The sequence below is a fragment of the Apaloderma vittatum genome, unplaced genomic scaffold (genome assembly GCF_000703405.1).
Source record: "Apaloderma vittatum isolate BGI_N311 unplaced genomic scaffold, ASM70340v1 scaffold36968, whole genome shotgun sequence".
NCBI lineage: Eukaryota > Metazoa > Chordata > Aves > Trogoniformes > Trogonidae > Apaloderma > Apaloderma vittatum.
The window spans coordinates 9,596-22,972 of NW_009733229.1; the positions used below are offsets into that span (position 1 = coordinate 9,596).

The 13,377-nt window shown below is 52.9% G+C and overlaps 2 protein-coding genes across 2 annotated transcripts in view; one reads left to right on the forward strand and one right to left on the reverse strand.

Annotated features, from left to right (window-relative positions):
• The window catches only part of MICALL1 (MICAL-like 1), a gene marked incomplete at its 5' end in the record, with an annotated part of 12,484 nt that extends 4,529 nt beyond the window's left edge, over positions 1-7,955 (forward strand). Inside the window, 12 exons of the mRNA XM_009875780.1 lie at positions 1,190-1,770; positions 2,301-2,360; positions 2,560-2,614; positions 3,419-3,804; positions 4,140-4,618; positions 5,072-5,206; positions 5,535-5,661; positions 6,017-6,107; positions 6,447-6,520; positions 6,803-6,917; positions 7,236-7,282; positions 7,599-7,955. Coding sequence (XP_009874082.1) covers positions 1,190-1,770; positions 2,301-2,360; positions 2,560-2,614; positions 3,419-3,804; positions 4,140-4,618; positions 5,072-5,206; positions 5,535-5,661; positions 6,017-6,107; positions 6,447-6,520; positions 6,803-6,917; positions 7,236-7,282; positions 7,599-7,720 — 2,272 coding nt within the window. The remainder of the gene's footprint in view (positions 1-1,189; positions 1,771-2,300; positions 2,361-2,559; positions 2,615-3,418; positions 3,805-4,139; positions 4,619-5,071; positions 5,207-5,534; positions 5,662-6,016; positions 6,108-6,446; positions 6,521-6,802; positions 6,918-7,235; positions 7,283-7,598) is intronic.
• A 2,331-nt stretch (positions 7,956-10,286) lies between these two features.
• The window catches only part of LOC104278719 (chromosome unknown open reading frame, human C22orf23), a 3,312-nt gene continuing 221 nt past the window's right edge, over positions 10,287-13,377 (reverse strand). The window contains exons 2-5 of the mRNA XM_009875779.1: positions 12,638-12,823; positions 12,032-12,166; positions 10,748-10,848; positions 10,287-10,439 (exon numbers count right to left, since the gene is read on the reverse strand). Coding sequence (XP_009874081.1) covers positions 10,335-10,439; positions 10,748-10,848; positions 12,032-12,166; positions 12,638-12,823 — 527 coding nt within the window. The 3' untranslated portion in view covers positions 10,287-10,334. The remainder of the gene's footprint in view (positions 10,440-10,747; positions 10,849-12,031; positions 12,167-12,637; positions 12,824-13,377) is intronic.

Below are 13,377 nucleotides of genomic sequence, written 5' to 3' on the forward strand. Positions count from 1 at the left end.
TCAGGAACGTCCTTGGCAGCATTTTCTGACACAGATCAAAACAAACCTTGTTCTCCCCTTGTCCAAACTTGTCACCTCTTTGTTTCATCATAGCTCTTCTCTCTAGAGCCTGGATGTCCTCATGCTTCTGCTCTTACATTTCAAAGGACATCCCAGTCAGCTGGACAACCGGAGCAGAATTCCTCACCACAATTACCTGCTTGCAGCGTGGGGCAGCCAACTGCTGCGAGCGCCCAGTATTCAGACAGGAAGGAACAAGCTTGTTTTTCACGGGAATGCTTGTTCAGCCCCTTGCCCTTGGCTCTCTTTCCTGTACGCTCTCCGCCTCCAAAGACTCAGTGGGGAAAGAGTGGGTGATCCAAGGAGGTATGGCAGACAGTGAAGGACTGGGAAGCTACTAGCCCAGTTTCAACAGGCAAGGTGGAGTGTAAGGACAGCCCTGCCACATCATTCCTTCATCCTTTCAGCCAAATGCCATGACCCTGGCGGGGCCCATGGTCAGCACCAATAAGGATGAGTGTGAGACCAGGGTAGGCTTATGTGCTGCTTCTCCTGACTACTCTTCAAGCCTCCAGTGTAAGGATTTCCTGAGTTGGAAGTGTCGTCATTTTATTTAATACTCAGAGTTTGGGGGGCATTGGTTTTTGTTTGGTTTTTTCCTGCCCGCAAATGTGTCTGACATTTGCAAAGCAACCCACAGCCTGCCTGTGCTGGTTCTTGAACCAGCTGCTCTCTAATTCCATTTGATACTCCCCATTTCACATCTCTGAATGGTTGATCCTTCTGCCCCTCTCAGGGCCATCTGTGATCTTGTAGCTCTCTCTTCTGTCCTTCACCAGCTGCATCTTTTTCAGAAGAACTGTGAGTTTCTGCTTTTCCAGATCTGGAAACCATGCTGTATGCCAATACCAACTGTTCCCCTTCCACATCTATTAAATTCTGAGTTGACAGAGGAACCCAAATGCCCACAGTATTTGAGTTGTGAACTCTCCATGGGTTCGTATAGTGGCATCGTGATGTTTCTCTGTTCCTCTTCTTTCTCAAATGACTTCCCCAAGACCACGCTATGATTTAGTAGCAGGATTGGGAACTAACTCCACAGCTCTGCAAGGATCTCCCAGGTGTGTACCTTCCCTGAGGGGCACGACAGTGTCCCCCATCTTATGGAGCTCTCTCTTCTCATTGGCAGGTGTAAGGACTGCTCCAGCACACTGCTGCCAGGATCATACAAGCCTGGTTCAGAGGCAGGGACTTTTGTCTGCACACAGCATCGTGGTAAATTGGCCATGAGTGGGAAGGCAGAGAGGAGGCCCAGCCCAGACCGACGGTTGCCAGAGCTAAGAATGGAACCTTTGGCCAGCAGCGTGGGTGAGGAGACCCTCCCTGGAGGAGCAGAGGTGGGAAAGGATGACAGCAACTCCGTGGAGAGTGTGGCAGAGATCCAGATGCCTGCAGAAGGGCTAGCTGGCCCAGCAGAGAAGGACAGCACACCCAGCAGAGCAGAGACAGCAGTGCCCTCTGCTAATGCAGGCAGCGAGGTGCCCATCTCCCAAACTCCCCCCCGACCTCCCCTTCCCAGCAAGCCCACAGCGCTCACCCAGGACAAGGCCAGCTCACTCGATGGACGTCTCAGAGACACGCGGCCAACCCCTGCACCAAGGAAGGCCACCGATGCATCAGCCCTCTCCCCTCCGACCTCTCACCCTGTCCCCCGGCCCAGGTCCACCCTCCAGGGCGAGGGCAGCGACTGTGGGCCTGGCATGGTGAATGGTAAGAAAGCACAGTAGTGGCAGGGGTTGCCCTCCACCTCTCCCACAACTGAGGCAGTAGGCTGCAGGTTGGATGAGTTTCGTTCCTTCTCTGCAGCCTGACACCCTTCTGCCTCGAAGTAAATCTCAGGCTCAGACACCGAGCCTTTGGTTGCCAGCTGTCCCTGTAACAGGGAGAGCAGCACTAGGTTTCACACCTGCCTGCTCCCTTATATTTCTCCAGGGTTCTCCACGGGTGCTGCCAGTGTGGAGGAAAGGTGGCAGTGCCAGAGCAGTTGGCAGGTGTGGGGGCAGAGGGCCATGTCAGTTCTCCAGGTGCAGCTCCTGGGGTGGGGTGGGGAGAAAGGCAAAGGGGTTGTTTGAAGTTGACTGATTACACTGACTGTAGGAGAAACACCAGGAGGTCTTCAGAGAGTGGGAATAGCCAGCCTCCCACGGGGAGATGTGTAAGAGGTGCCTCATGTTGATTTAACCTCTTTCTTCATGTCCTTTTGGTGTTGTGACAGTCTGACCCTGTGTCTTTCTAGGTAGGGTACCTGAACCCAGCCCCCCTGTCCCAAAACCCCGAGGGAGACCCTGCTCCTCTGATCGGTATGTCCTTTTGTTTGCAGATCACCTGCAGACCCTGCAGCGAAGTGGGGCTGTGGGGACGGCTCAGCTGTGGTCTCTTCTCCCACCTCCATCAACCCCTGCTCTTAGGAGGATGTAGGCTATGATTAGGTCCCTTCCTTCACCTAATGGGTGCCAGCCCAGTATGGTCAGCCTGACAGCATTTGTCCCCACCTCCCAGGATCTTTGTCTCTCAGGGTTTGTAAAGAATTTGGGGGCTTCAGAAAGACATTTTTGTGGCACCTGCAGACTTCCAAGTGCCTTCTGAAATAGCCCTGCTTGTGGGTGCTGAGAAGGGGACAGTTGTTTGCCTTGTGGAGGGTTTGTCCCAAGAAAGGGACATTTCAGGTGCAGAGATGCAACCCTTACACTTTCTGGGCACTTACCCAGGAGGCTGCTGGCGTTGCTTCATTCCTATGGGCTCTTGGGACAGAGGTTGCACAAGCGATGGCCAAGGAGAGGGTGTGTGCGGCAAGTGACAGCTGCTTTCCTGGCGTGAGCAGTGATTCACTGAGCTATGGTGTGTGATTGCCATGGTCTGTGCCCCTGGAGGAGCAGCAGCACTTTGGGGGTTAGCAAAGATGAGTCTGTCCCTGGGATGCTCTGATGATGAGGTGAGGAGCAGCCCTCTGAAGTGTAGGAAGGGAGTGTGACCACAGAGGGCAGGTATCTCCTCTCAGTTCCATCCGCAGCCTGAGGAGGAGCAGAACTGGGTGTAGGAATGGCGTCCAGGAAGGATTAACAGCTGTGCCCAAAAGCTCAGCCTTTCACAGATGAAGGCTGTAGTATTCAGAAGTGAAAACACTGGGCCTGGCAGACGAGTCATGCAGGCTGTGCTTCCCTCAAGCCCGTGGGTTTGCCCACAAAGAATGAGACATTTTCTGTCTGGGGAAGACTAGGGCCACCCTTGGATGAGAAAACTGCTTCTGCATGAGGGACATCCTGCTCCATCCATCATTTCCTCTGAGGGCTGAGTCCCTCTCCTGTGCCTTACCATCCCAGCTTGTCTCTGCTCCATGCCAATCTCTCTCTTCTCCCAGTGCCACCACCACTGCAAAAGCCAAGGACCCACCGTGGATGGCCTTAGTGCAAGCAGAGCCCAAGAAGAAGCCAGCTCCCCCTCCTCCCCCAGGCAGCATCCATGAGACTCTGAGTAGGACTTCACAGGAGGAGGACGGAGAGGAGGTGGGGAAAGCCAGGAGCGAGGAGAGCAGGTCTGATGCCACAGAGCCCAAACCATACAACCCCTTTGAGGAGGAGGACGAGGAGGAAGAGGAGAGTGCTGCCACCCAAAAGAGCACGCCTGAGCAGGAGCAGAGTGAGGGTGCTGCCAAGCCTCTCCACCCCTGGTACGGCATCACTCCCACCAGCAGCCCAAAGGCGAAGAAGCGGCCAGCTCCACGAGCGCCCAGTGCTTCCCCACTAGGTGAGCTTCCCCCAACTCTCTTATCCCTCCCACAGAACCCCGGTGTAGCCCCTTGGAGGCTTCGCCTTCCCAGGCCCCTCTCCATCACCCTGGCAGGCCAGGCCTCTATGCAGTGATAACTGTGCTGGGACCGGTGCTAGCCATGTCCTCTCCGCTAACTGGAGCTCAGCGTTTGGCAGGCAAGACCTTTGCGCTAGAAGGTCCCTTCTGTCTTCTTCACAGACAGACAAATACTGGTTCCCTTTGCACTCACGCCTGCCTCCCATATATACCACTTTCCACTTCTCTCCTGGCTTCCCCACCGTTCCTCCTTGAGCTCTCCCTTTGCTTTGCAGCCCACCACCCCATCTCCAGACTGTCGCACTCTGAGCCATCATCCTCCACCCCATCTCCGGCCCTCAGCCTCGAGAGCATCAACTCTGAGAGTTCAGCCAAGGTTCTGGGTGACACCGATGAGGCCTTGGTGCCCAAAAGCTCCTCCGAGCCTACTGTCCACACGCCAACAGCCACCAAGACCTCTAGCACTGACATGCCGTTTGCCAGCGTCTCTTCCAGTGAAAGCCCTGCTGCTCTAGCCAGCCTTTCCACCAACTCCTCCTTCTCCTCCTCCAGTGAGCTGGCCAGCTTCAGCGGCGAGGTGCAGCCCAGCACCCTGCATGCCAGCAGGAGCGTCTCCACTGGCAGCTTAAAGACCAGCCCCAGTCGGCTGCCCCCCAAGCCTCCTGCTGGGGCTAGCCCTACACCCATCCTCTTGGCATCAGATGGGGGTACTGGAAGCCCTAAGACATCCTCCTCGCCCAAGCCACAGCTGAAGGTGAGATGGTGACTTTCCTCCCATTCAAATCAGGGGGCTTTTCTTGTCTACTTGGTCACAGTGGGGACCATGAGTGGGGATCGTAGGTTTGCTGTGTGACCTCCTGATAGAAATTCTCGGGCGTATGCTCATGAAATGGTGGCTCTGCTCATATTCTCCCTGCCCTACATGCCAGAGAAGGGGTGTGATGTTGCGTAATTGGAGCAAATAAGAAGGGAACCGTGCAGGAAAATTATTTTCTTGTTACAGAGAAGCTGGGGAACTGATGCCAAACAGGAGCTCAACTGTTTTTTGCCCCATGGTTTAGGTTGCTGGTGGAGATCAGTGCTGTATTCCTCCTCTAGGAGGGTATGAGGCAGGACGAACCCTGTCTGCTCAGTCCCAGCTGTTGGGCTGCTATATCCCATCCGTTTCATGGACATTGATGTATCTCCTTTTGTCCCCCCTCTCCAGTCTTCCTGCAAAGAGAACCCCTTCAACCGGAAGCCATCACCTGCCGCCTCCCCCTCTGCAAAGAAACCTCCCAAGGGCTCAAAGCCAGTGCGTCCTCCTGCACCAGGTCACGGCTTTCCACTGATCAAACGCAAGGTAACGGGCCCCTCGGGAGCAGGGGAGCAAAAGCCAGCTCTGTTCTACCTCGCTGGAGGCCGTAACTGTATGCGTGCACCCTGCTGATGTATGTTGGGTAGGGAATGTGGCAGATGGCTGTGGCTGAAGAAGGTGATGTTTAGGCTAGACCCTGTTGATGGTAGCACTGCGGTCTCCCTTTGCCCCCGAGTGGACTGGGGATTTTGGATTCACGCTTAGGTGGAGTGTTCCCTTGTCCCTCCATGCTGTTAGTGTTGACCAGCTTTTGGGTTTCCCCTAGAAACTGGAGGTTGATGTTAATGGAGGTCTCTGCCTTGTGGTTTGGCAGGTACAGACAGATCAGTACATCCCAGAGGAAGACATCTATGGAGAAATGGATGCCATTGAGCACCAGCTGGACCAGCTGGAGCACCGTGGGGTAGCCTTGGAGGAAAAACTGCGCAGTGCTGAGAATGGTATGTGGGGTGGGTGGTCTATGGGTGTGGGGCAGGATGGACCCTGTGGCTGCCCTGTGTCCAGCCAAGGAGATAGAAGTGGTGACTCCCTCTCTGCTGATGCTGGACTTGGAAGAGCACAAGGGTCTGTCCTGAGTTCCAGAAATGGTCACATCCATACCCTGGATGTGGAGGTGCTCTAGGGTGCAAACAGGTGGGAGAAGAGATGAGGTTTCTCTGGAGCACAGGAACGGGCTGAGGTCAGGTGGGATCTATCCCAGTGCCCCTCTCTTGGCTTAGCAGAGCTCAGCCTGCTGTAGGTTGATGGGATCCTGCAGGGCTGGGGATGGATTTGAATTGTCTCTTCTCTTGGCAGACAGCCCTGAGGACAGCCTGCTGGTGGACTGGTTCAAACTCATCCATGAGAAGCACATGCTGGTGCGCCACGAATCAGAGCTCATCTACATGTAAGTGTGTGCAAGCGTGTGGAGAGGCACTGACATCTCCTGAAATTGTGCTTCCAGGGGAGAGCCCAACACAGCTGCCTTGCCTGGAGAAGGCAGGGAAAAGCAGACAAATGTATCCAAACGCACCCAGAACTGACCCACTGCAGGTCACCAGAGTCCTTGCGGCATCTACTCCAGGAAGGCCTTGAGCAGCCAGGGCTGGTCCCTGCTGGTGCTGGGCTCCTCGTCACTTTGGCTGTACAGGATAAGATCAGCATCTCAGTGCTTCTTTCCAAGCACATCCTGTACCTTGGGATGAGCCTTGCAGTGGTTCCCAGCAGTGTCCCCCTTCCCTTGCAGCTTCAAGCAGCAGAACCTGGAGCAGCGGCAGTCAGATGTGGAGTATGAACTGCGCTGCCTCCTCAACAAGCCAGGTAAAAATGTCCCTTGCGCTCCATTTCCCCCTCTACCTTAGTGGATCTCAGGCAAAGAGAGACAGATCTTCAGGGATGCCAACACGATCAGCTGGCTGTCCCGTCTTGTGTGTCCCAGCTTTCTCCTTTTGTCCCCATGGGACGCCACCCACGGCACCGCTAGCCGAACTGGCCCCACGGCACGGCAGGGAAGCAGGGGATCATGCTAGGAGATCTCTGCCCCAAAAGCTCTGAGTTTCAGACACTTAATTGCTTGTTCTTCATTTGGATTTGGCTGTTTAGAAAAGGACTGGACCGACGAGGACCGAGGCAGGGAGAAGGTGCTGATGCAGGAGCTGGTGACCATCATTGAGCAGAGGAATGCCATTGTGAACTGCCTGGACGAGGACCGGCAGAGGTGAGGAGCAGGCTGGGTTGGGGAGAGGGGAGAAGCGTGGGCCATCTGATTCAGCACCACGCAAACAGCTTATGGGGATGTCCCAAGATGTCCCTGTTGCTGACATCTTTCCTAGAGTTTCCAATTCTTGTCTTATTTGAACGGCTTGTGTGGGAAGGACAGGGCAGTACTTGGAGCGTGTGGGATTTATCCTGCTCACAAGACAGTGATGGATCTGCCCCTCTTGTGGCTTATAAGTGGGAGTTTCTCTAGCCTTAAACAATACAGCAGCTGTTTTCAGGGCTGAATTGCTGACCTGTTTCCTTCTCTTTATTTCAGAGAAGAAGAGGAGGATAAAATGTTGGAAGCCATGATTAAAAGGAAAGGTAAGAAACGGTCAGGAAGATTTCTGAAGTGATGTTTTCACTGCTGGCCCCAGTGAGGGGCAGCATAAGCTAGTCATGAAATTATTTGCAGAAGGAGAGATTGAATCTATTCTGTGTAAACTCCGAAGCCTTTTCTGTAGGCCCTTCAAGTCTGGAGCACAGTTGTGCTGCACCCCCCTGGAAGCAGTTCACGTGCAGCAGAGGGCTTTGCTTCATTGCTCTCACCCTTGCCCTGTTTTAATGTGCGTGCACGTATGTGTGTGTGTGTGTACAACCATCAGCATCCCACAGTAACAACCTCCCTTTGCAACCCCAGAATTTCACAAGGAGACGGAGACCGAGAGCAAGAAGAAAGGCAAATTTAAGCCCATGAAGGTGCTTAAGCTGCTGGGCAACAAGCATGACTCCAAGAGCAAGTCGCCCAAGGAGAAAAGCTAGAGTAGAGGAACACCAGCAGCAGGAGGGATGTGCTGCCCGACTGCCCTGGCCTCCTTGCAGCTGGCTGGGATACCTGCCAGGAAAGGGGGGGCATGTATCCCTCCATTCCCCTCGCCTCTCCCCTCACTCCCTCCCCAGGCACTGGAGCTGCCACCCCCGGGGAGACACCAGCCCTCTGCCCGGAGTGGGGAAACCCAGCCAAAGCTCTCCCCTTCCCGAGGTTGTGGAGGAGTCTGACCATCCCCTCCAAGAAGCCTTTCTAGAGAGGTGCGGAGAAGATGGATCTGCTTTTCGAATACGTTACCCCATTGCGTGTTCTTGCTATTAATGGAAAAGCAAGCCAGGTTTGGTGTTTGTGGGAAAACTTGCACTAACTGCCTGCCCCCCGCCCCCCTTCCCTTCTCCCACTCTAACTGTGAGAGATCCACGTGCCTCTGACCTCTGCCAGGAGGGGACTGGGCCTGCCTGTCCCCCTGCTCCTGTACCATTCCTGCCCCATTTTTAACTTCAGGAGAAAACGCTGGCATTAGAATCAGGATTCTTTGCATTTTACTGGCCTAAACAAAAATGTTAAGAAAACACTCCTGCATCACAAGGTTCTAGAGGCATAGCCAAAAAAACCTGGTGCCCTATTTATTTTGAGCTGTCCCCTCCCCTCGAGCCCCGGGGCTGGGTGGGCTCCGTCACAGGGCTGAAAGGACCCAGGGGGACAGTGTTGGGCTGCTAGGACCTAGCTCACAGTGCCCTACTCAGGACATGGTGCCCCCCCCTCCCGCTGCTGCTAAACACTGCTGATTGCTGCCTTTGGCGAGGAGGGAGGAACATTCCTTTTCGAGGCAGGAAAGCTCAAGACTGACTCAGTACCGGCAAGGGCCACTAAGGTTGTGCCCCTGCTCACTCGTGCCACCCCTGAGCAGCTGGGGGAAGAGAGGCACAGTCACAACTGACCTTCACCCAGCTTCATCCGTGTATACTTTAAAAGTCTGCAGGGGTCGGTTGGTTATTTTGTACACCTCCTTTACTAGATGAACTCAAGCCCACCCTAAAGCTTTTTAAACCCCTATTTTATTTGTCATGTGTGCATGTGTACATTGCAGGAGGGAATGGGGGGGAGGGCAGTGTTCTGCCAACCATCCCTTCTTCCTTCCATTTTTTTTTCCTGCCTTCTCCTCCAAGGTGAGGAGTTATTTATTGAATTGTTGGATCGCTCTGAATTAGTTTCCTGGGTGTTTAGTTGGTCAGCTGTTTGTCATGCCTTCTCATTAGCTAATTAGACATAAACAGCCCCATGCGAACTGCTGCAGTCCCTTCTAAAAATCCAACTGGCTTTAGCCAAAACGCTTTTGGAGCAGTGCCTTGTGAGGTGGCTGGCATAGCATTCTGGAAAGGGATGCTCTCATTTCCCAAAACTTGAGGGAGCTGAGCCCCTCCTCAATCCTAGCGTGGTGACACCGTATCAGTCTTGCCATACCCCAACAGGCTGACGAGGAGCGGTGGTAGGGGAAGGGAGGGGAGATCCCAAAGCACAACTCTTCTCCAAGGAGAAAACAAATCCGCGTTAGAGCCTGCTGTCACGTCGCTGTTGCCAAAGGCCATCGGGATTGCTGCAGCCTTGACACCCCTTGGCCCTGGGCCCGGTCAGAGCTCTGATTTGTAAATTATACTGTACTAACTCTGTGACTTCCATTCACCCGAACAGAAATAAAAGAAACATTGGATTTAAAAAAACTATCATGGCTTAGGTTTCTGATACGTTTCACACTGTCCTAGGGACAGGACCTGCTGCCTGGCTTCGAGGCCTGGCTGATGAGAGTATTGCTAAGAAGCAGGTGATAGGAAATCAGGAGTCAGACTTTATGCTGGGATTTACACAGGAACAGCGGGGCTTCAGCCTGCTGGAGGATAGAGGTAGGGGGATGTATGAGGTGAGCAAACGGCCATTTCCAGGCTCTGTGGGAGACTGATGGCAGTTCGGTAATACCAGGCTTTCAGGAACCAAAAAACCACAGCAAAGAACTGCACGCACTGGGCTGAAATCCCCTCTCCCTCCTCAGCGTGGCCGTGTCCCTGAGTGCCTGCCCAGTTCAGCTGCTGCTGAGAAGTTTGCTAATGTGCACAAACACATTGACCCACAGCAACACCGGAGGCTCGTGTTTATATTCCTCCACACCACCTCTCCCCAAGTCCTGACTCCGACTGGAGTGAGTCGTAGATGTGAGTGGCAGCACACGTGTTACCATTGTGCTGTCACGAGCAACCTCCACCTCTGGGTGGATGGAAAGAAGTGACGATTTTATCGGTGGATTGCTGTACTCTGAGGCACTGCATAGGCAAAAGGAGGCTCTGCTTTGTTATGTTTTGGTAGCCACAGCTGTGCATTTTCTTCTCTTCAATATTGTTGAACAAGAAGGGACCCACTGTATGGGTAGAATTTTATAACAGCTTTCTTCTGTCACCAGTTATGTATAAATTGCTCCTGCCTGCTGGATTTAGACAACAGGTGGTGCCGCCCCCTCTTTGGGCACAGGCACAGCCCAGCCCTTGAGATTCCGATTCTGGAGGAAGTCTGGGAAGAAGAGGTGGGAACAAATTCCACTTGTGATTTTCCCTTGGCCTAGTCGTGAGGATCGGATCTGTTCCCACCAGTGAAGTCTTTTGTCATGATCTCTCTCATTTCCTCACTTCTCTTCTTGTCCAGGATCTCCATCTCACGCATTTTCTGCAAGGCACAAAGGGGAAGGGCTGAGCAGAGAAAAAGCTGGCAGCATTTTTTTGCTGCTTTTGCCAATCCCAAGAGCCAAAGTTCAATTTCCAAGATTAAGTTACATGCAGAGATGGAAAGAAAGACTGAGAACCTCTATCCTCCATTCCTCAAATTCACACCTGTCACCCTGCCACAAAGGGAAGCACTCAGTTCTCTGCCCCCTTCCCCGTTCAGGTATCAGAGGAAACTCTTCTTTAAGGTCCGTCACACTAGGGATTCCCTTCATGCACTGGGTGACCAAAGCCACCAGGGTCCATGCGTACCTGTGAGATTTCGGTGAGGATAATCCCTTGATACTTCTTGCCCTGTCCTAGAGCTTCCATCTCTGCCAGGAATTCCCTCCTCTCCCGAACTTCATTCACCACTGACCGATAAGAAAAAACACCATGGAAACAGGATTCAGCCAAAAGGCAAGAAAACATGTTTCTCTCTAAATATGAATCCCCACTCTCCTAGTTCTGCTTGAACATCTGTCCCTCAAGGTGAAGGGTGGTGTCTGCTGTAACTCTTTTTGCACGTGTCATCAGAATAGTTCAGTAATCCCTTATGCAATGGGAAATGTCTCCCCTGCCCATCTTCTTACCACTCCTCACCTTAGAGGTACGCCAACTTTCTATTTTTCTTTGTATGGACAATTCTTTGTTGCCTGTGGGCAATTTAACCAGTCTGTGGATGGACACAGAACCTGCTTAAAACTTGAAGCTCATTAGTTGACACGGATCACCCAAGTGACCACAACTATGTCTGCTCCCAGGACCAGCACAGAAGGTTAGCTGCTGCTTCACAGCCCAGACCTGCAGCCAGCTGGTCCAAATCTTGCTACAGTACAAAGTACATGGGTATTTTCAGGTGTGTCAAGGGCAACACACAGCTTGCGACAAGTTTTAGAGGCTATGAAGCAGGTGTACAGCCAGCCACACCGGCCTCCCTGCAGCAGGGACCAAATCACGCTTTCTTTACGCGTCATTCTGGCCTTGTCCATCTTTGCACTGCTCCAGCTAGTAAAGGGCTGACTGGGGTGCACACAAGCACTGAAGACTGAAGCACAGGGACATATTAGGCAGAGTTTTGCCATCCCAGAATACTCTGCAGGCCAAAGTCCATCACTGCTTAACATTCTGCTCGACATTTAAGCTTTGCTAATGTAACTGCTTGGAAAGAAAACAGAGCCTAAACCGTGGTCAGACTGGCAAGCATCCTAGTCTATGTTGAGTTACGCTGGCTGGAAAAAGGACCCACAGTACCTGGGCTTCGTGCCCAGGTCATTCTGCACATCCCTCCAGAGTTCCCCTGCTAGCAGAGTTCATTTTGTGCGGGCAGCCCAGGGGGCTTGAATCTGCCAGCAAATCTCTGCGGCATAAGCTCTGCGAGGTCAGCTGGATCACAGCGTCACAGCAGCGAGTCCTTTCCCTTGGAAACTGGGCTTTGTGCCTCCTTACGCAACGGGCTTCAGGTTACCAGTAACATGGGCTGCCACCTGAGCCCTCAGAGGAAACCGGCTTCCCAGGCTTCCCACCTGCCTTCCTCCAGGCTACGTAAAGACCTACATTCTTCAAACCTGTCCGGCTCAGGTATTTCCTCTTCCTTTGTGCGAACCAGCACCTGCTTCACCTTGTGCTCCACCACATCCTTCCCTGTCGCTAAGATGTTTTGGAGCCTTTGCTTCTCCTTTTCCAAATCTCCTGTGAATGCCAAAGGGGAAAAAAAAAAAAATCAGTATCAGCCTGTCTCTTGAAGGAGAAGCCTCCCTGCTAATGATGTCAAAAGAAGCTTTACGTTAATGAGAGCCCATCCTCAGACTGAATTCTGTGAGCAAGGCATGGGTGTACAGAGCCAACCAAACTGAAATCAGAAGCTTGATTCGCATTTACAAGCTAGAAAATTACATACCCTACCGCCTGTCAGCCCCCTAGCCAGCAGGCAGAAGTCAGTGAGCACTTAGAGCAGATCTCCCTCAGAGATCCCTTTGTAAAGCATTTCTGGAGACGGTATTTGTGAGGACAAAGAGCAAAGAGCAATTAAGACAATCCCTGCCTCTACTGAGACTGTGGGCAGAGGATGGACGTAAGGGGAAGACAGGCATCAGGCAGCATCTGTGATTCAGCATCTGTGATTCAGCACCATTTATTTATTAGCAGTGTTTGCTGACTTACGCCTTGCCCGCGGCTTGAATTTCTCTCGAGTGTAGGCATCTCCTGCCTGGCAGACCTTGGCAGGTCGGAGATGTGGTTTAGCTGAAAGCCTGCTGTGCTGACAAACTGGAGGGGAGAAAGCAGGCGCTGTGGGCGACAGCTCTTTGCTGGATGTGGAGTGGCACTGGAGGGGCAGGGTACCTCCTCCTGGAGAACAAACCAGAAGAAACTGTAAGTCAGATGGAGAGGAGCCTGCATCACAGAATCATAGAATGTTCGGGGTTGGAAGGGACCTCTAGACATCATCTAGTACAATCCCTATGCCAAATCAGAAGCCTCTAGGGCAGCCACACAGGAGCGCATCCAGGTGGGGAAGCCTCCAGAGAAGGAGCCTCCACAACCTCTCTGGGCAGCCTGTGCCAGTGCTCCATCACCCTCACAGTAAAGAAGTTTCTCCTCATGTTGAGGTGGAACTTCCTATGTTCTAACTTAAACCTTGTTATTCCTTGTTCTATTACTGGGCAGCACCAAAAAGAGACTGGCACCTTCCTCTTGACACCCACTCCTCAGATATTTGTACACATTAATAAGGTCCTCTCTCAATAGACGGATGGCCCCAGGCTACTGCCAGCAGATCTGCCTGTTGATCCACTGTAGCACCACCAGCAAAGACCCTGGGGGCACAGGTGCCTCACCCTGGTTGTTGGTATGTGCTGACGTGAGACACACCGTGGTTCAAGCCACACCATTGCGTCTTGTTC